The sequence below is a fragment of the Tyto alba genome, unplaced genomic scaffold, assembly GCF_018691265.1.
Source record: "Tyto alba isolate M040663 unplaced genomic scaffold, T.alba_DEE_v4.0 Super-Scaffold_2, whole genome shotgun sequence".
Lineage (NCBI taxonomy): Eukaryota > Metazoa > Chordata > Aves > Strigiformes > Tytonidae > Tyto > Tyto alba.
This window is the reverse complement of record NW_024881282.1, coordinates 32596250-32612255: the sequence shown is the minus strand read 5'-3', so window position 1 is coordinate 32612255 and position 16006 is coordinate 32596250. Positions and strand designations below refer to the sequence as shown.

The window sequence follows — 16006 nt, the reverse complement described above, 5'->3', positions numbered from 1 at the left end:
TTTTTGCTGTCAAGAACACCAAACTGAATTTTCACACCTTTCAAATTTAAAATGGTATTTATAAGGATTTAAATTCTGAAAAAAAACAATGCATTTCACTGCAATTTCTGAAACAGAACAGCCCCATTAACCCAATAGGAGAAATCAGCTGGCACAAACACAAACTTCCTTCTCATTATCTCTGTCAAATAATATAGAAAAGTCTGGAGAAAGCATCCTACCTCACAGGTGGGATAGCTATATGTACAGAATTTTTTGAGGCCTGATCAGATGAGATAATAATAATGTTATTGTAACTACAATGCTTTTAACATATGAAAAGAATGAGTTCTAGGAAGAAATAATATTTTTTTTTAGTACAAGTTTTATATTTGAAAAAAGAAGCATGCTTTTTTGGAATGCAAGTCCACCTTCAGGTCTGAAACCAAAGCCTTTTACTTATCACAGAGTGATAACTCTGAAAAAAATGCTCTTACCTTGCACCACTTTCTTTACAGCAGAACTGGGGGGAAAATGGCTTCTCTTTCTCAACACAGCTTATTAGTCAAAAAAAAAAAAAACACCCAACAAACAAACTAAGAATAAATCACATGGTTAAGATTTATTATATCATGCATAAACAGCCAATGAATTTAAAACAAAATCATATATTACTTTAACACTCAGAGGTAGAAAGACCCCAGCAGACACAGGCTTGTGCACCTGTTACCCAAAAAGAGGATTCATGCCCAGCATACAATCAGCCAATCTTAACATACTCAGGAGAGATATTGTATTAATTCAGGCCTGGGTGCTCGGTGGACTTTTCCACAAATCAAGCACACCAACAGCAGGTTTTGGTGCTTCTTTTATACATGAAAATCAGAGGTTAGTACTTTTCCAAACATGCCTACTAGATACTGATTGGTTAGTGATTAACATACAATTATAATATTGCTTACACAGTATTTCTATTGCTATTCATGTTCCGGGGAAGGGTCTCGACCTAAGCAGGGATCTTCTTGACCTGTGGGAGTGTTTTTTAGTATTATAATGAAGGTAGTTCACTTCAGGACACTTTAAAAGTTGGTTTCATTGCCAAGTTATTTAATTGAATAGTCACTTTGCCAGGTTGTCAAATAACTCATCTTTAACATAGTCAATCCCACATATTCTTATTATGATCCAAGATGTTCTACCTATTTTCCAGGGTTTGGAGATCAAAGTCTATTCTTCATTAATACTTTATCTCTAATCAAGGTCATCTCAACCACTATTCAAAGTTTCATTCAACCAACCTTCAGAGCCTCACAATTGTCCCCATATGTGCGGTAATTATAGCTACTAAAACAATTATTAACCATGGCTATTAGCAAATGTGAAGTATATTATATCACACCTTCACGACATTTCTTGTCTGTCATTTTCTGTAACTTGCCCCATTCCCTTCCTCTCACTCTACCTTATGAGCCCTTGTGTTTTCTTTCAGTAATGTATCTTCTTCCCCATCATTCTCTGCAGACTACTTTATGCATCCCAGTAATGTTTCCTTCCTACCCTTAGAATATGCTGTGATACACTGCATCTTAACATTAAGAAAGGTTTCCTGGACTTAAGAATTTTTTCTTATGTTTTCTTTGCCTTTCTATTACTGGTTTGTTTTTTTTTTTTTTTTTCAACTTAGACAATACCTGTCTCATGCCAGTAGTGGAAAGGTAAAGATATGAAAGCTCCTTGGTGACTCTTAGATCTATTTTACACACATCCAAAAGTTCAACAAAATTGCTTTTAAGAATATAAGTTTTCTTTCCAAGGTTTCCAAGCCTGTCTTCTTCTGATAACATTTCATGCTGTTAAGTCTGCATTTCCTGCCATGAGTTTTGTCTCAGGCAATCTGGTATTATTTCAAGATGACTGTGATCTGTCACAGGATCATGAGGAGGCTAAACTGTTCATTGTGGATAAGCCAAAAAGTTTGAAAAACACCAAAGGGCAATATTTGGATTATCTTTCATGTCAAACCTGTGAAGGCCACTGAGAAGGGTATTGAGCTACTTCAAGTCTTTCAACACATTGGGCTGGAAGATGGAAAAAAGAACTAGCATTTATTTGTTCCTAGAATTGTGGGTTCATTTTCATCAGATAGTTGCAAGCTCTTTCGGTTACCTGTAGCTTTGGTATTCATTAATATTTGCCCATTTAACATATTTCTGTGATCCTCAAAGATTGCTGCCAGGAAAAGTAATCATCTGATTTCAGGTTTTTGAAAAGCTGAATAGCCTGCATCTTTGACACCTCCTTCTCCTTGCCAGTGATGGTTTCATTATCAGATAGAGGTTCCCCAGCTGTTGTCTTGCCTTCAGGTTTCTTGACTTGGTGGTCTTCCTGATTAATATCCATCTTCACACTAGATTTTAGGCTGTGGAAACAATAGTCGCCAACCTGGCAAAGGAAAACTGGCTCAGTGCTGTCAGGGTTTAACACCACCAAGTTACCCTCTGACAATGGTTGCTTGCTAGGAAGTTCATTTCCCTTTTGTAAGACAGGCAAAGAAATCTTTGTGGGTTCTGAATGTCCGTGGAGATCTGAAGGGACAGTAAGATAGTCTCCAAATGTATCCAGGTGCAATTCAGGAGAAGAGGTTGGTGCTTGACCTGCAACTGGGACCATGACACCAGCTTTCCCAGGAGAAGACTCACGGCAAGAGTGGTCGCTGGGGGGCTGGGGCTCCTGTGGGTGACAAGGGAACTCCCCACTGGTGACAAGGGGCGGACGGGTGGAGTCGCTGGCTGATGGCAGTGACAGGCTGTCTGTGGTGATGTACTCCAAGGGGCACTGCTGAGGAGATGTGATGCAGCTAAGAGCCTTTGGAGATTTCTGCTCTTCTGTTCTCATGTTCGTGCCTTTCCCACAGGCTGGTGGGTCTGGTGAGACTTCTTTCTCGTCGTCAAGGTGCTGCATGGATTCCTTCTGAGCTGGGAGCAGGAAGGGCTGTGGAGGACCTGCTCCTGGCTGCTCTTGCCTCCGTGGTGCCTGGGGACAGTCTTCCTTTGGGAGGGTCACATACTGAAGGGAAACTGATTTCTCATGGGCTCCCACTGGGTCTGCTTTCAGGCTCTGGTGCATATCAGGCTGGGAGGACATCACTGGGCTGTACAAGTATGGACCGTTGAAAGCCAAGCAAGGGACTGCTGTCTGGGAAGCAATACTTTCATCAGCACTGTTTCTTCTTGAAACGGGAAAGGAATGACCAGCAGTCTGACTTGAGAAGACAACTGGAGCATGCTCTGGCTCATTTAAAGCATGGTATGAGTTCTGTAGGTCCAGTGCAGCAAGGGAAATATCTGTCTTTTTAGTCTGCTCTTCAGGGGACTCTGCCAAAGTCTTCGTCTGCCTGAATGTGTGAAAGTCAAAACTTGCTCATGAGAGATACTATGATAGTAAACATTAAATATAAAACAAACTTAGTTGAAAACACACATAGCTAAACATAGGGTTACAAAAATCTTTCTTGAAGGAGCAGGGTAACCCAGATAGCAAAAAAATGTATCCCTTCCTCAAAAGCAACTCCTATAGGCTTTTCAGTGACAGAACATTTGATTATATCCTGCCATGACTTGGGGAGATCTTTGAGACTATCATCCATAGTGTTCCTATAACATGCTGTTCACTCACCTGTCCACAACTTGAAGGAAGCTAGCCTGCTCCATCTTTTCTGAAAGGTTGTATTTGTTGAAATCCAGCTGGCTGCTTATTGGCCAGTTTCCTAAATGTACTTTCTGAAAATAAAAAAGCACACTTGACAAAAGAGCAGTGTCTCACTGACAGTAGAATCAGGAACCTTACGTTCCTCATGGACAATGAAAACAAATATGAGAGCCTACAGTATCTGACAACAGGGATACAACTTCACTAATATGACTAGAAGATGTGTTCCGTTCACTAGAAGACGGTTACTTCAAACCCATATTGCCTTACCACTAACATAACTACAAGTAATCAGTGAGCCAACTAGGAAAGATGCCCTCCTAGACTTGTTATTTGTGAATAGGGAAGGACCCGTGTGAGATGTGATGGTAGGTGGTTGTGCTGGACACAGAGGTCATGAAATGATTGAGTTTAAAATTTTCAGGGTAATGAGAAAAAAGGACAGCAGTATGGCTACCCTGGACTTCAAGAGTGCAAACTTTAAGCTATTCAGGGAGCTACCTAGCAGTGTCCTCTGGGAATCTGCTTTTGAGGACTTGGCAGTCCCCGAGTGCTGGTCAGTTTTTAAGAATCATCTTTTAAAGGCACAGGAGAAGGCAATTCTAGTGTGTCGTAAGTTAAGCAAGCAGTGCAGATGACAAGCTTGGCTGAATAGGGAACTCCTGGAGCTCAAGAGGAAAAAGAAATTGCATGATCTCTGGAAGTGAGGTCAGGCTTTGCAGGAAGATTGTAGAGCTGTGGTTTGTATATACATAAGATTATGGGAAGTCCTGAAAAAGAGAGAGCAATAGTGAACCTGTCAAGGTACAGTTCCCTCTTACCCCCAGGTAGCTCTGGATCAGGACACTCTTGCTGGGGTTTGGAATCTTTTCCTCCCACATTTTTTTCTTCCTGCAACAATAAGAATTTTCAAGATTTGCTTCTCAACATAGCTGCAACCAGAAAAAAACCACACCCTGTACACCATGCTGCTCCACACAGTGAGGCACCACCAAGGCCCTGGCACGCCACCACCCAACTCTCACCCTTGCACAGACATGCACAAGGCCACCCACTGCACACCAAGGCTCATCTCCACATAGACCTTTCTCTCATGGGGGACAAGAAGTGCCTCAGCCTTTATGTCACCCACATGGCCAACACATTGCTAAATCTCCTAGTCACAACACAAGCCTACCTGAGGAAATACTTATAGAAGCAATAAGCAACTATTAACAAAGTGATGATGAGAGCTGGGAGCATCACCGGGAGAACCACAGGTAGCAGAACTGAAACAGAGAAAAGAGAAATAAGTATCCACCTGCAGAGCGGCTGCTTCCTGTAACAGGTTTTTCACTCTGGTCCCTCTTCATGCAAGCAGATTGGGGAAATGTAGGAGGCATGTCAAGGGATAGGATCACGAGGCTTTCAGACTGTTGGGATACCCTCCAAAGTGGGACAGTCCAAACGTGGCCTAAACAACTTACTGACCAAAGGAGTTCATCATTTCCATTACTGATTCTTTCTTATATTTACTTTCATCAGAGTAAATAATTTATGCTAGTAAAAAGATGGTTAGGTACGTCCTAACCATGAACAACAGGCATGTCTTCAGGCATCTTAGATCTGCTTTATTCTGTACAGTCCTGAAGAAATGGGGTCTCAGATTTTCTAAGAAAGAACCTCCTCTGCTAATGGCCATAACTGCTCATCAACAACATACCATTTTCTTCTGGAGTACACTCACCAAAATTTGCCTACTACCCTACTACTGCAAGCTTCCTCGGGATAAATCCTGTAACATCATATTACTTTGGGCACAAGACCATATGATAGCAGACATTCTGCCTCTACGGTTTTAACTCCATTAGGCTCCATTGTGTGTTTTATGCAACCCAATAATCACTCCACAAATATAAAAGACTGATGGCTTATATTTTGTCTTCTTGCAGTCTCAGGCTCTTCAGTCATTGCTAGCAGAATGGACTACTGGAATTGGGAAACAAGGATGACTTTTGGGGCAGAATCATTGCTTGATTCTCCATGTGGAAAACTTTACAGTTGGTTGTACTCACCTTGTGAATTGAAGTAGGAAAGAAGCTTAAAAGGTCATTCCGGCTCACCTCCTTCATTAACATTGCTGCTGTACTGCGAGGATGCAGACAGGACAGCTACCTTGTTAAGCAACCCCAGCTAGCTCATGGCTGGACCTAACTTCAACCCTGACTGAGAGAATGTATTTTTCTAGAGGGGCATTTCAGTCATTAACAGTCCACAAAACCTTACAGAAATACCATTCTCAGTCTTCCAGGTGAACTCCTCACTCCATTCACTCCAAGGCCCCTCATAATCCAGAGGCATATTCACCCGTGCACGCATTTTCCCCCTATATTCTGTAGAAGATGCCAGCATCTGCAGGGTGAAGATGAAAGGAGGTTCATCGTTGCTGATATCTAATTTCTGGAGAGTCTGGGGAGGAGAGAGAAGCACAAGTAACGGAGGTGAGAGGAACTGTTCTTCTCCTTTGACCAGCAAAGAGACATCCAAGACTCCTACACTTTCTAAGACTTACTTTTTCATACTGGTTGTTTTTCCAGTACTCAACTTGGTACCTCTGTTTTATGAAGTTATATCCCAAAACATGTTTTGTCCACCTCAGTTCATACTCTTGGCTCTCTGTCACTGTTATCGACACATTTGCAGGTGGCAGCACCTTAACTGGAACAAACAGAATGTTTCAGAGTACTCATCAACATACTGGTCCAGCGCTCCCTTTCACCCCTGTGAATAGTTTCCAGAGACTGAAAACAATGTTGGTTTATGCAATGTAAGAGCTCTCAGCTTTTTAACACTTCTTAATTCTCCACATCTTAATTTTCTAGTCAAATGCAATAAACCACATTAAATAACAGAATATGCATATCCATTAATATTGATAGCACTTCCTGTGTACAGAAAAACAGTAAAGTAATAGTTGAAGCATCTGTACTAGTCCATCACATTTACAGAGAATTTCAGCTCTCCTGGAGCTACTACCTGATATTTTCACCCACTGCAGGAGCTCTCCCAACTTTAGTCTGTGAAAAGCAGCACCAGAACCTCCAGATATATGCAGGCAGAGATGCTCCACCTGACGCACCTCACTCAGCAGAGGAGCCCGACCTCACACAGTGCTGCAGGGCCACTGCACAAACCTGCAAGAGCTTCACGGGCTTCTTGATAAACCACATAGTGACACACTCCCCACAGACACCTCTCACCACAACTCCCTGTCCCCTGGGACACTCATGAAGGTCAATCACAGAGAATTCTACAGGGTGACTATCGCTCACCGAGAAGCTCTGGGTCACAACCCAGATTTCTGAACAGCAGTTTCCACTGCTGCCAATTTCTTGCAGTAACAAGTGCCACTGAGGAACTCCGCCCCTACAAGCCACCTCTCCTGGACCTTTGACCTGACAAAGTGCCCAGTTTCTTTCTTCATCAGTCATGGTCTCTTCCCCTTCCTCTTCCCACCCACTTTTCTTCACTACCACTGTCCTTAGCCCCACTTGCCCAGAGAGGCATCTGTCCAAGAAACAACCAGGAGCAGCAAGAAACAACATAGCAACTCACTGTTCTTGTAGGCTTCAATCAGTTTCTCTTCTGTCTTGGCCCGGACAGACACATGGTACTGGCTTTGACTGTTGGAGTTGGTAACAGGGATCTCACAGCTCTGGACCACATAAGGGACATGGGGCAAATCCTTCTCATGCACAGGAGAGCACTCCTCTTCTCTGAGGGGAGAGAAAGAGCTTGAGCTGAGATTAGGGGCAATGAGACAGAGCAGAAACTGCATGGGAGTTGTGCAGGCATGTTGGCATTGGCCAAGCACGTACACTGATGCCGGAGTCTCCCTGAAGAACAAGCCAAACAAGACAGAGGTGATGATCGCTTTCTTCACTTCCCAGCTGCACGTCAGACGATCTGCACCATTGAAGAGGCAGCGAAGATTCCTGGGGTGAAGGCCACCTTCAGGGAAGATGAGAGCAAGCTAAGTAACAGAAAAGGTCTCCCTTCTCAGGCAATGCTTCCACCCCTGCACGGCCCCACTCCATCCCACGCTACCTTCAGGGGTGTCCCACGATGCCTCTGTGCTCCACTCGCTGTACTGCCCAGAGAAAGCACTGACCCACCCTGGTCTGGCTCGCACACGGGCAACGTAGCTGCTCCCTGGGACAAGGTCCTGATGGCTGAGATTGTAATGTGTGGTGGAGAGCAAGACCGAGGCAGCTGTCTGTTGTTGGGGGAAAGGAGGGAGAGAGGGGAGGGAGGAAATCGGGCAGTTGGGGAATGGGGAAAGGGGTGGAGAGAAGACAAGGGCAAGAGTGAGAGGAGGTGACTGCAAGGCTGCATCTCTCAGCAGTCCCATGCATGTGATGGTTCATGCACATGCTGCCGTGCTGTGCTCCTGGCTCCCGTACTAGAGGGGCCTCAGTGTGCATGCTGCCGGTACGGCACAAGAAGGGTTAGGCACAGGCTTGTTGGGCACAATCTGTGAGCCAGCTCCTGTGCCAGCGGTGTGTCTGGTACAGTCTGTGGGTTAGCTCCCACAGCTGGTTGTCTTCAGCGCCAGGTACGCAATTTTACAACACTGCTCAGTGCAGAATTTTGGGGGAATTTGGCCAAGATATTTCTCTTAAAAACTAAAGATCAGGCTGACGGGTGGAGAACAGAAACATATGCAGATCTAGGGAAACAATAGGGCAAAGGATATGGACTCTTAAAAATGAAAAACAAACAACCAAACCCACCAACCAAACAACCATAACCTTCTGAAAGGGGAAGCAGCTTCAAACGTAATTTGCCATTTTCTCACATGAACCCACAGTCTCTTGTTGGAATGTGCTTTAATTCCTTTTGGGAAAGATTCAAGGCATAATCAATTCCAACTGAAAACCCAATCACAGTGCTTTTTTCAGCGAAGAACAGACCTTTGTATTCAATTCAGGACAAATGGCATTTCACTGGGCAAGTCATTTGCAAACAGAAAGAGAGACCCTTCCGCCTGACCTGAAACAACATTTGTTGCATCTCCTCATCATGCCTGAGAACGGAAAAGCCATTCAATTGCACAACTTTTACCACAGGCTCTCAAGCACCCAAAAGCCTGCAGCCCAAACCAGGACAGCCCAGCTCCTCTGCTCTTACCTCCCAGGACTCCCAGTCCCGCTTGTAAGTGACTTCATACTCCAGTGCGTTGCCCAGCCCTTGGCTTCCATCAGCTGCTTTCCAGGTCAGCAAGAAGTCTCCTGATCCCATCAAGCTGACCGAGAGGTTTTGAGGCGGGGGGGTCTGAACTGCAAGGTGAAAGTACAACCCATGAGATGAGATACTGAGGACAGGGACATGAAGAGGGAAAGAAAACATCTAGGTAAGCTTCCCCATTTCCAGAGTATCCTATCCCTGCCACATCAAGTAGCTCCTGCTTGAATTCCCCTTCCAAGTCCACCTGCTCCCAGAAACTTTCCCCCTCCCCTCCCTACATCATCCTCTCAATGTGGAAGTCTTTGGCAGGTTTCACAATGGAAGTGGAACTCACTACCTGTCTGAATGGCAAATAGATTCTCAAAGATCCCAAATACTCATTAGAAAATGAGAATTTGGTATCTAATACTTACCATTTTGAAAAAGATTGACATTTAGTTCTGCTTGAAGCATCTCGTTAGGTTTGAAGCTGTAAATATCATCTACCCCTATTCCAAAATTGTTTGAAGTGTTATGACAAACCCACTGCACATAGGAGTCTGAAGCCTCATGTAAGTCATTTTCCGTCTGGCGTTTGCAAAACATCTCCTTGTTCTTCCTGTGTACAGAGAAAGTGATCTATAAATATCTGATTTGGAGATCTATAGTTAATGCAAAATTATATGTCTGAAACTAAATCCATTCTGCTCTGTTGTTATCACTTACTTGGGCACTGATATCCTCTCCTTAGTGTACCTATTAGTCCTGTTTTGCAGCAGTTAATATAGCAAATGTTTTTAGCACCATGATTTTTGTCAAATGCCTTCCTATTTCAAAGTTGTGCAGCAGAATGTTATATTTTGGTATCAGTCTATTTTTGTTAGTTTTAAGCCTAACTACATAATCTCATATTTTTTATGTGAGAAATAGTATGATGAAAAATAATGTGTCATGGTAATGCACATTTTACTCAGAGTGAAAGGGAGTAAACTTCCTGATGATCCTTAGCTTCTCAAAGACATTAACTTTGCAGTCCCAGAAAGACACTTTATAAAAAGTTCTCCAACCAAAATGTACTTCTGTATCCTTAGTATTTCTGCCAAGAGACCTTATGTAGTCATTAAAGATTTTATCTAGAATGTTAATCACCCTTTTAGATAGCCTTTCTCCAGGCCAAGGAGCATCATGAAAATTAGAAACAATATTTTAAACTAGACAGGAGAGGATAAGCTTTGTGTGTTTGCAGTAGCTTGAGCTGCTGGAGAGATGTGTTGCTTCTTTTTGTACCCTCTGGAATTTTGTTTGTGCTTATGGCTTCACGCCCAGTATATTATATTGTTCCAGTTTAGATGAGAAATACTAAGTTGTGAATATCTAAGGCCAAACACTCTATTCCAGGATAGGATGGAGTCTCCTAGCCAAATATATGTCAGCAAGCATTATTCAGCACTATTGCTATTTTTAAAAGTTGGGTATTAGGAAGGGATATTGCTGAAGTATGGATGGGACTGACCATGCATGTGCATACCCTTAAACAAGAGTCAGCTCAAGGGTTGTGAAGTCCTGAAGATATTTCTATCTACTCACTAGCACTACCTTACAGTTTGGGATTTAGTCAACTATTCATCTATGAGCTGATCTTGTTTAATCATTGGCCATTTTGATTTCAGCTGCGTGACTGTCCACACTTAATACCTGCTGTTCTGATTAGTTCACTTCAGTTGTGTTTCACATGTGAACCACACACTCCATCATGTAACAATGTTCCATTGAACCCTCCAAAGGTCCAAGTAATTTTATACCGTCTTCTCCCAGCAGTATTAGCTTTAATGTCCTGTTCCAAAGACCTTCTACTGATTTCAGCTGCTTTTAGGTCTATTAATTCTCTCTTCTTTACAATAAAATCGAGAGTTCTTTCATTTCCTTCCTGTATCCCCAGAACCTAATTAATTTTCTTCTCGGCTTTCCATCTTTGTTTTCTTCTCTCCCTTGTCTATTGCAACCTCCGTGCCTTTTCTTACCCTCACAATTGATCCAGTCTGGTGATTCAGTTCCCTTTTCATAAGAAAACAGATATAACAGAGAGATACTGTCAGAAACAGACCAGTATCTCTGGGAGTAAAAGTGATAGCACAGATGAATTTGCCAGTCTTCCCTATCGCACAAACACACAGTCTACATAGGTTTCTCAGAAGTTATCAAAACTATACACTCAGTGTTGCTCCTAAATGAGCAAAATAACGGGGGAGTTTCTCCTTTCTTTTAAATTTATAAACAGCATTCTTCTGACAGCGTTTTCTCCACTCCATTAGTAACAACCTGTACTCCCCATCTTATTTCATATCTATGATCCCACAACAAAATTATGGGGAAATAATTGTAAAGGAGATAAAAATAACTCCACTAACACACCCTACTCATTCCTCCCTTCCTAGAAGAGTTCTCAGAAGCAGGCACAACCTTTACTTTAACCCAGTGACAGAAAGAGGTGGCCATGCTTTCTGAAAACCTGACTGATGGTTTCTGGGATTCCAAGTTGTGGCCAATTTCCCTTTAGACTTTTATCCAACACGGTGCATTTCAGGTACTTACATTATAATATTATCCCTGTGGTAAAGAGTCATACCAATGAGGGCATGAGCCTCTGAATGCTCCATCCATGTGCAGGTCAGCTGTGACTGGTAGTCATTGTAGCAGCTCAAGCTCTTCATAGGGATACTCTCTGAGAAAGGAATTCAGGCAAAAAAGATGCAGTGATTACAAATGTAAATGGTGAGAGACAGCATGTGCAGCAATTCTGCCAGCAGAATGGGGAAGGCATTGACAACTGCACTCTCCTCATGCCACCAGAAAATATGTGAAAATATGTGTGGAGTTGTGACCATTCTGCACATCTCCACAATACACAAGTATCCAAACCAAGCTACACGAAACAACAATGAAGACCTTTGTTTCTGCAAGGCAGATAGTTCTAGCCAACGTATCACTTTTCAAACACTGATTGTCTTCAGGAGTTAGTAGATACCATGGTCAGGAGGCATATGGAGATCATTTAATTTCATCTTTGTGTGCTGCTGTATGGGACTTCTTTGCCACTAACCTCCTAGTAAAGGTTTTGACATGAGAAAGGTAGCTTTAAAAGTGAGATGCTATGGGAAGAATCTTGTTATGATTCGGAAGAATGCCCAAACTAATTTGTTGGAACTAGATTTATGATCCAGAAATGGTCAGACCTCTTGTCAGTGACAACTTTCTTTTTTAAACTCACAACTGAGAAGTGGGAAAATACAGGCCTACCCTGGCACATGCACTACGAAGCAAGTTTGTTTTCTTCCGCTTCTTTATTTTCTCTGAAGTTAGTATTTGTGCTGCACTTTTGGCTTATAACTTTCAGATGATAGAGATGTCAGCATGCAAACCTGAGTGTGTTCTCTCAAATATTTTTTTGGGAAGGGAAGGGAAGGGAAAAGAGAAAGAAAAAAGGAGGGAGAGAAGGAGAGAGAAAGAGAGAGAAAGAGACAAAGAGAGAAAGAAAGAGAGAAAGGAAGAAAGGAATGAATAAAGAGAGAAAGAAATGAAGAAAAGAAGAAAGGGAGAAAGGGAGAGAGAAAGAGAAAGAGAAAAAGAGAGAAAGAAATAAAGAGAGAAAAAGAGAAAGAAAGAGAGAAAGAGAAAAAGGGAGAAAGAAAGAGAAAGAAAGAGAGAAAGAAAGAAAGAGAGAAAAAGGGAGAAAGAAAGAGAGAAAGAAAGAGAGAAAGAAAGAGAGAAAGAGAGAAAGAGAAAGAGAAAAAGGGAGAAAGAAAGAGAGAAAGAAAGAGAAAGAGAAAGAGAAAAAGGGAGAAAGAAAGAGAGAAAGAAAGAGAGAAAGAAAGAGAGAAAGAGAAAGAAAAAAAGGGAGAAAGAAAGAGAGAAAGAAAGAGAGAAAGAGAAAGAAAAAAGGGAGAAAGAAAGAGAGAAAGAAAGATAGAAAGAAAGAAAGAAAGAGAGAAAGAGAGAAAGAGAGAAAGAAAGAAAGAAAGAGAGAGAGAAAGAAAGAAAGAAAGAAAGAAAGAAAGAAAGAAGAAAGAAAGAAAGAAGAAAGAAAGAAAGCTCTCTGTATCAGAAGAAAGACATTAAACTCTTATTCACTCATTAACCAGTCAGCTTGTTCGTCTCATCTATTTCTCCATTTGTACAGTGTTTCACCTGTCCATACCACCAGCATACAACTGATCTGTCTGCACATGCATCTGCTACACACTGGTTTTGATCAAGATGTCTGTTCTCCTACAGCATAGATGGTATCAGAAGGAAGCAGAAAAGCAAGAAGAAAATGAGGAAGAGCATTAGCTGAAAGAAGTAGACAGATACAAAAAAAAAGGCAGTAATGGAAGGATAAAAGACAATATAAATTTGAAACTCACCTTGAATGGCTTGGACACTGAAGATCAAATACAGATTCAGCAGGATGGAAATCTGTTTCATGTTCATATTGTCCTCCACGCACAAGCTTGATCCTAATTGAGAAGATAATTGTTTTCATTGCCCACTGGCTACTGTCTTGCTCTGCTTATTGTGGAGCTTCTCATTTTCATTTCACATAAAGAGAAGTAAAACTGAATTAAGGAACTTCTTTAGGCTTCATGTTGGAATGACGTTCAGAAAGAACTTCTACCAAGTGTTTATTGTAGGACAAAATCCATGTCCTCTTACTGAGTGAGCTTGCAATATGAGCAAAGAATGAAGTAAATGCACATTTCCAAGGAAATGCAGGAATTCTTTCAGCTGAGTAGCAACAAGAAACAACCCTAATTTGTGAAGAGAACTCAACCTTCAAATTCATTCATCATTCTGCTCTTCATGCTCAAAGTCTTTGTAATGAACTGCGAGGGTGTTTGGTTTTTCCATTCCTTAAAAATATGATCCCCAACCACATAACTCCAGGGAACTATAGGGCTTGAATTTCCATATTAATTCACTTTCAGATTTCTCTTCAACATGCTACTTTTCCAGCTGTTCCCCAAACAAGTTGTAAACTGTAGAGATAATACCAAATAAACTATTTCTCTTTTATTTTTGGGGGGTGATTGTTGAGATTGAAAGTAGATTCAGTAGTTCAAAGACCACCGATCACATTGTTCAATACTGGAATTCAAGTGCTTTTGGCCATCTCTAATTGTTCAAAAGTATAACAAACTCACCCATTCAAATACATTACAGAGCTGAGACTCTTTTCTACTTTAGGGGAGCATGGGAAAAACTCCTTTTAAAATCCTGTTGGCTTTCAGATTCCTGAATGCCACTTCCTTACACCAGAAACAGCTGGTTGAGCCCTTCGATAACCATTACATCTCCAAATGAGTCATAAGCCCTTGTACAAGAGCAGAGTCTCTGCCATTTTGCTTTCCCCAGAGAGGAAGGAGTTCCCTTACCTGATGCAGAACTGTCTGTGAGGCAGGTGATTCAACCTTATGGGCGACTTTTCCTCTCCAGCCTCCCCCCACAGCATCAGGATCCTATGATGCAGAAACAAGCAAACCTACACTTCTCTGGAAAGAATAAACAGACCACAGGACTTTCTTGGCAACTAAGTCTTCACAATAACTGCTCTATCTTTTATGTACCTCAAGTGCCACTTTCAGAGAAGACCACACCCTTTCAAGGAAAGTCTGTGTAATTGACTGTAAAATAGGAAGTCAGTACTTCCTATTTTAGCTCCCAATGCATGCACTTAGATGGGACTGTTTAACTGGAAAGGGAGAGGAAGGAAGTTTGTCATTGCCGGTCAGCATGTTAACAATTACCAGACCATGGGACTAATGTATTTTCAGAAAAAAAAAAATATACGATTGGCTGCAGTAGAAGTGAGAAAAACTAAGAATTCCCTGATTTTTACTCCGGTGCTGTTTCTTGCTTTATTGTAGGCTAGACAATCTTCAAGGCAGGGATCATTCCATACTTTATGTTTATTTGTACATATATATGGAAGGAGGGAGGAGAGGGGGAGGAAGAAAGAACTACCTTTATCCCTGTAACCCTTACATATGCGTAGTATTTTAAAAAGTAAGTTTTAGCAATTTCAACAACATTTAATAACAAATTAATAGTATTATAGTACATAGAGGAAACAAAAGAAAACTGGTAAGAAGACTTGATCTGAAGTGAGCCTACATCCAAACCAGCTACATTGTTTTAAATACAACTTTAAAACTCAGCACAGTAACCTTCAATAATAAGATCTATAGGAAAGCTAGGTAGCCATAAGGCAAAGACATACTCGGGTTTGTACTCTCAGAGGTAAAATATGGGGAGCTGAGTCCCTAGATACAGAATATAACTGCCAGGCTCTGTCTGTCCTGCACTGCTATGACACCTTCTCTAAATCCCTGTAGTACTGATCAAAACCATAGCACAGTTAGGCTCTCACAAGAACTACATCAATATACAAGGACAAAAAAAATGTATACTGTGAATAAGGGAGATGTACAGAGCAAGAAGAAGAATATGAGAGCATCTCAGGAAATTGTGTGTCATTGGGACTGTCAGGAGGTGTGGATATAAAACCTGCAGACAAGGAGGGGAATGTGCGACTTTGTTGGATGGGCAGAATTTACTTTGCACTACAGATTAAAGAAGAAAGGACTTTTCCTGCTCTGATTTTCAGAGGCCAGTAAGTTTATGTATGTCCTTCCACCACCCTTAGAAAAGAGGTTTCTTGTTTCCCAGCAGACATTTTCTGTCCCTTTCCTTTCTTCCTCAAACAGCTCCTCCATCTTCAAACAGACTTGCTGAGTTGTGGGTTACAATACAGGATCTATCTGTCAGTAAAAATCTCAGATATTATTTGATCTGTTGGATTCCAAGAACAGGTAACAAGTAATCCTGCACACCAGAAGCTTTGCAGACCATGCAAACTTTCAAACTTACAATGGGTTCTCTTATGTATCACAAGGTGTAAAATTACTAACATTATCACTGTACATTGCTTCACTGCCTTCCTCAATCACATTGCTACAATATCTTTGAAGCATGGGCTTACATTTTGTAACATTTTAGTAAAATAATGTCAACTAAAACCTTGCATCACTGGAAAAAAGGAAGACATAATCTGTGTCTCTTCTGAATACAGGTTATC

The 16006-nt window shown here is 41.6% G+C and overlaps 1 protein-coding gene across 1 annotated transcript; it reads right to left on the bottom strand.

Moving 5' to 3' along the window:
* Positions 1–1634: 1634 nt before the first annotated feature.
* CSF2RB (colony stimulating factor 2 receptor subunit beta) lies at positions 1635–14495 on the bottom strand. Its single transcript, XM_009975565.3, has 14 exons — positions 14304–14495; positions 13296–13388; positions 11485–11614; positions 9327–9511; positions 8857–9005; positions 7774–7942; positions 7545–7677; positions 7282–7442; positions 6239–6384; positions 5961–6135; positions 4865–4955; positions 4509–4578; positions 3655–3758; positions 1635–3373 (listed from the first exon to the last, which is right to left on the bottom strand). Exons 2-14 carry the CDS (start codon positions 13360–13362, stop codon positions 2179–2181), a joined length of 2775 nt encoding a protein of 924 aa, XP_009973867.2. The 5' UTR covers positions 13363–13388; positions 14304–14495; the 3' UTR covers positions 1635–2178.
* Positions 14496–16006: the final 1511 nt, after the last annotated feature.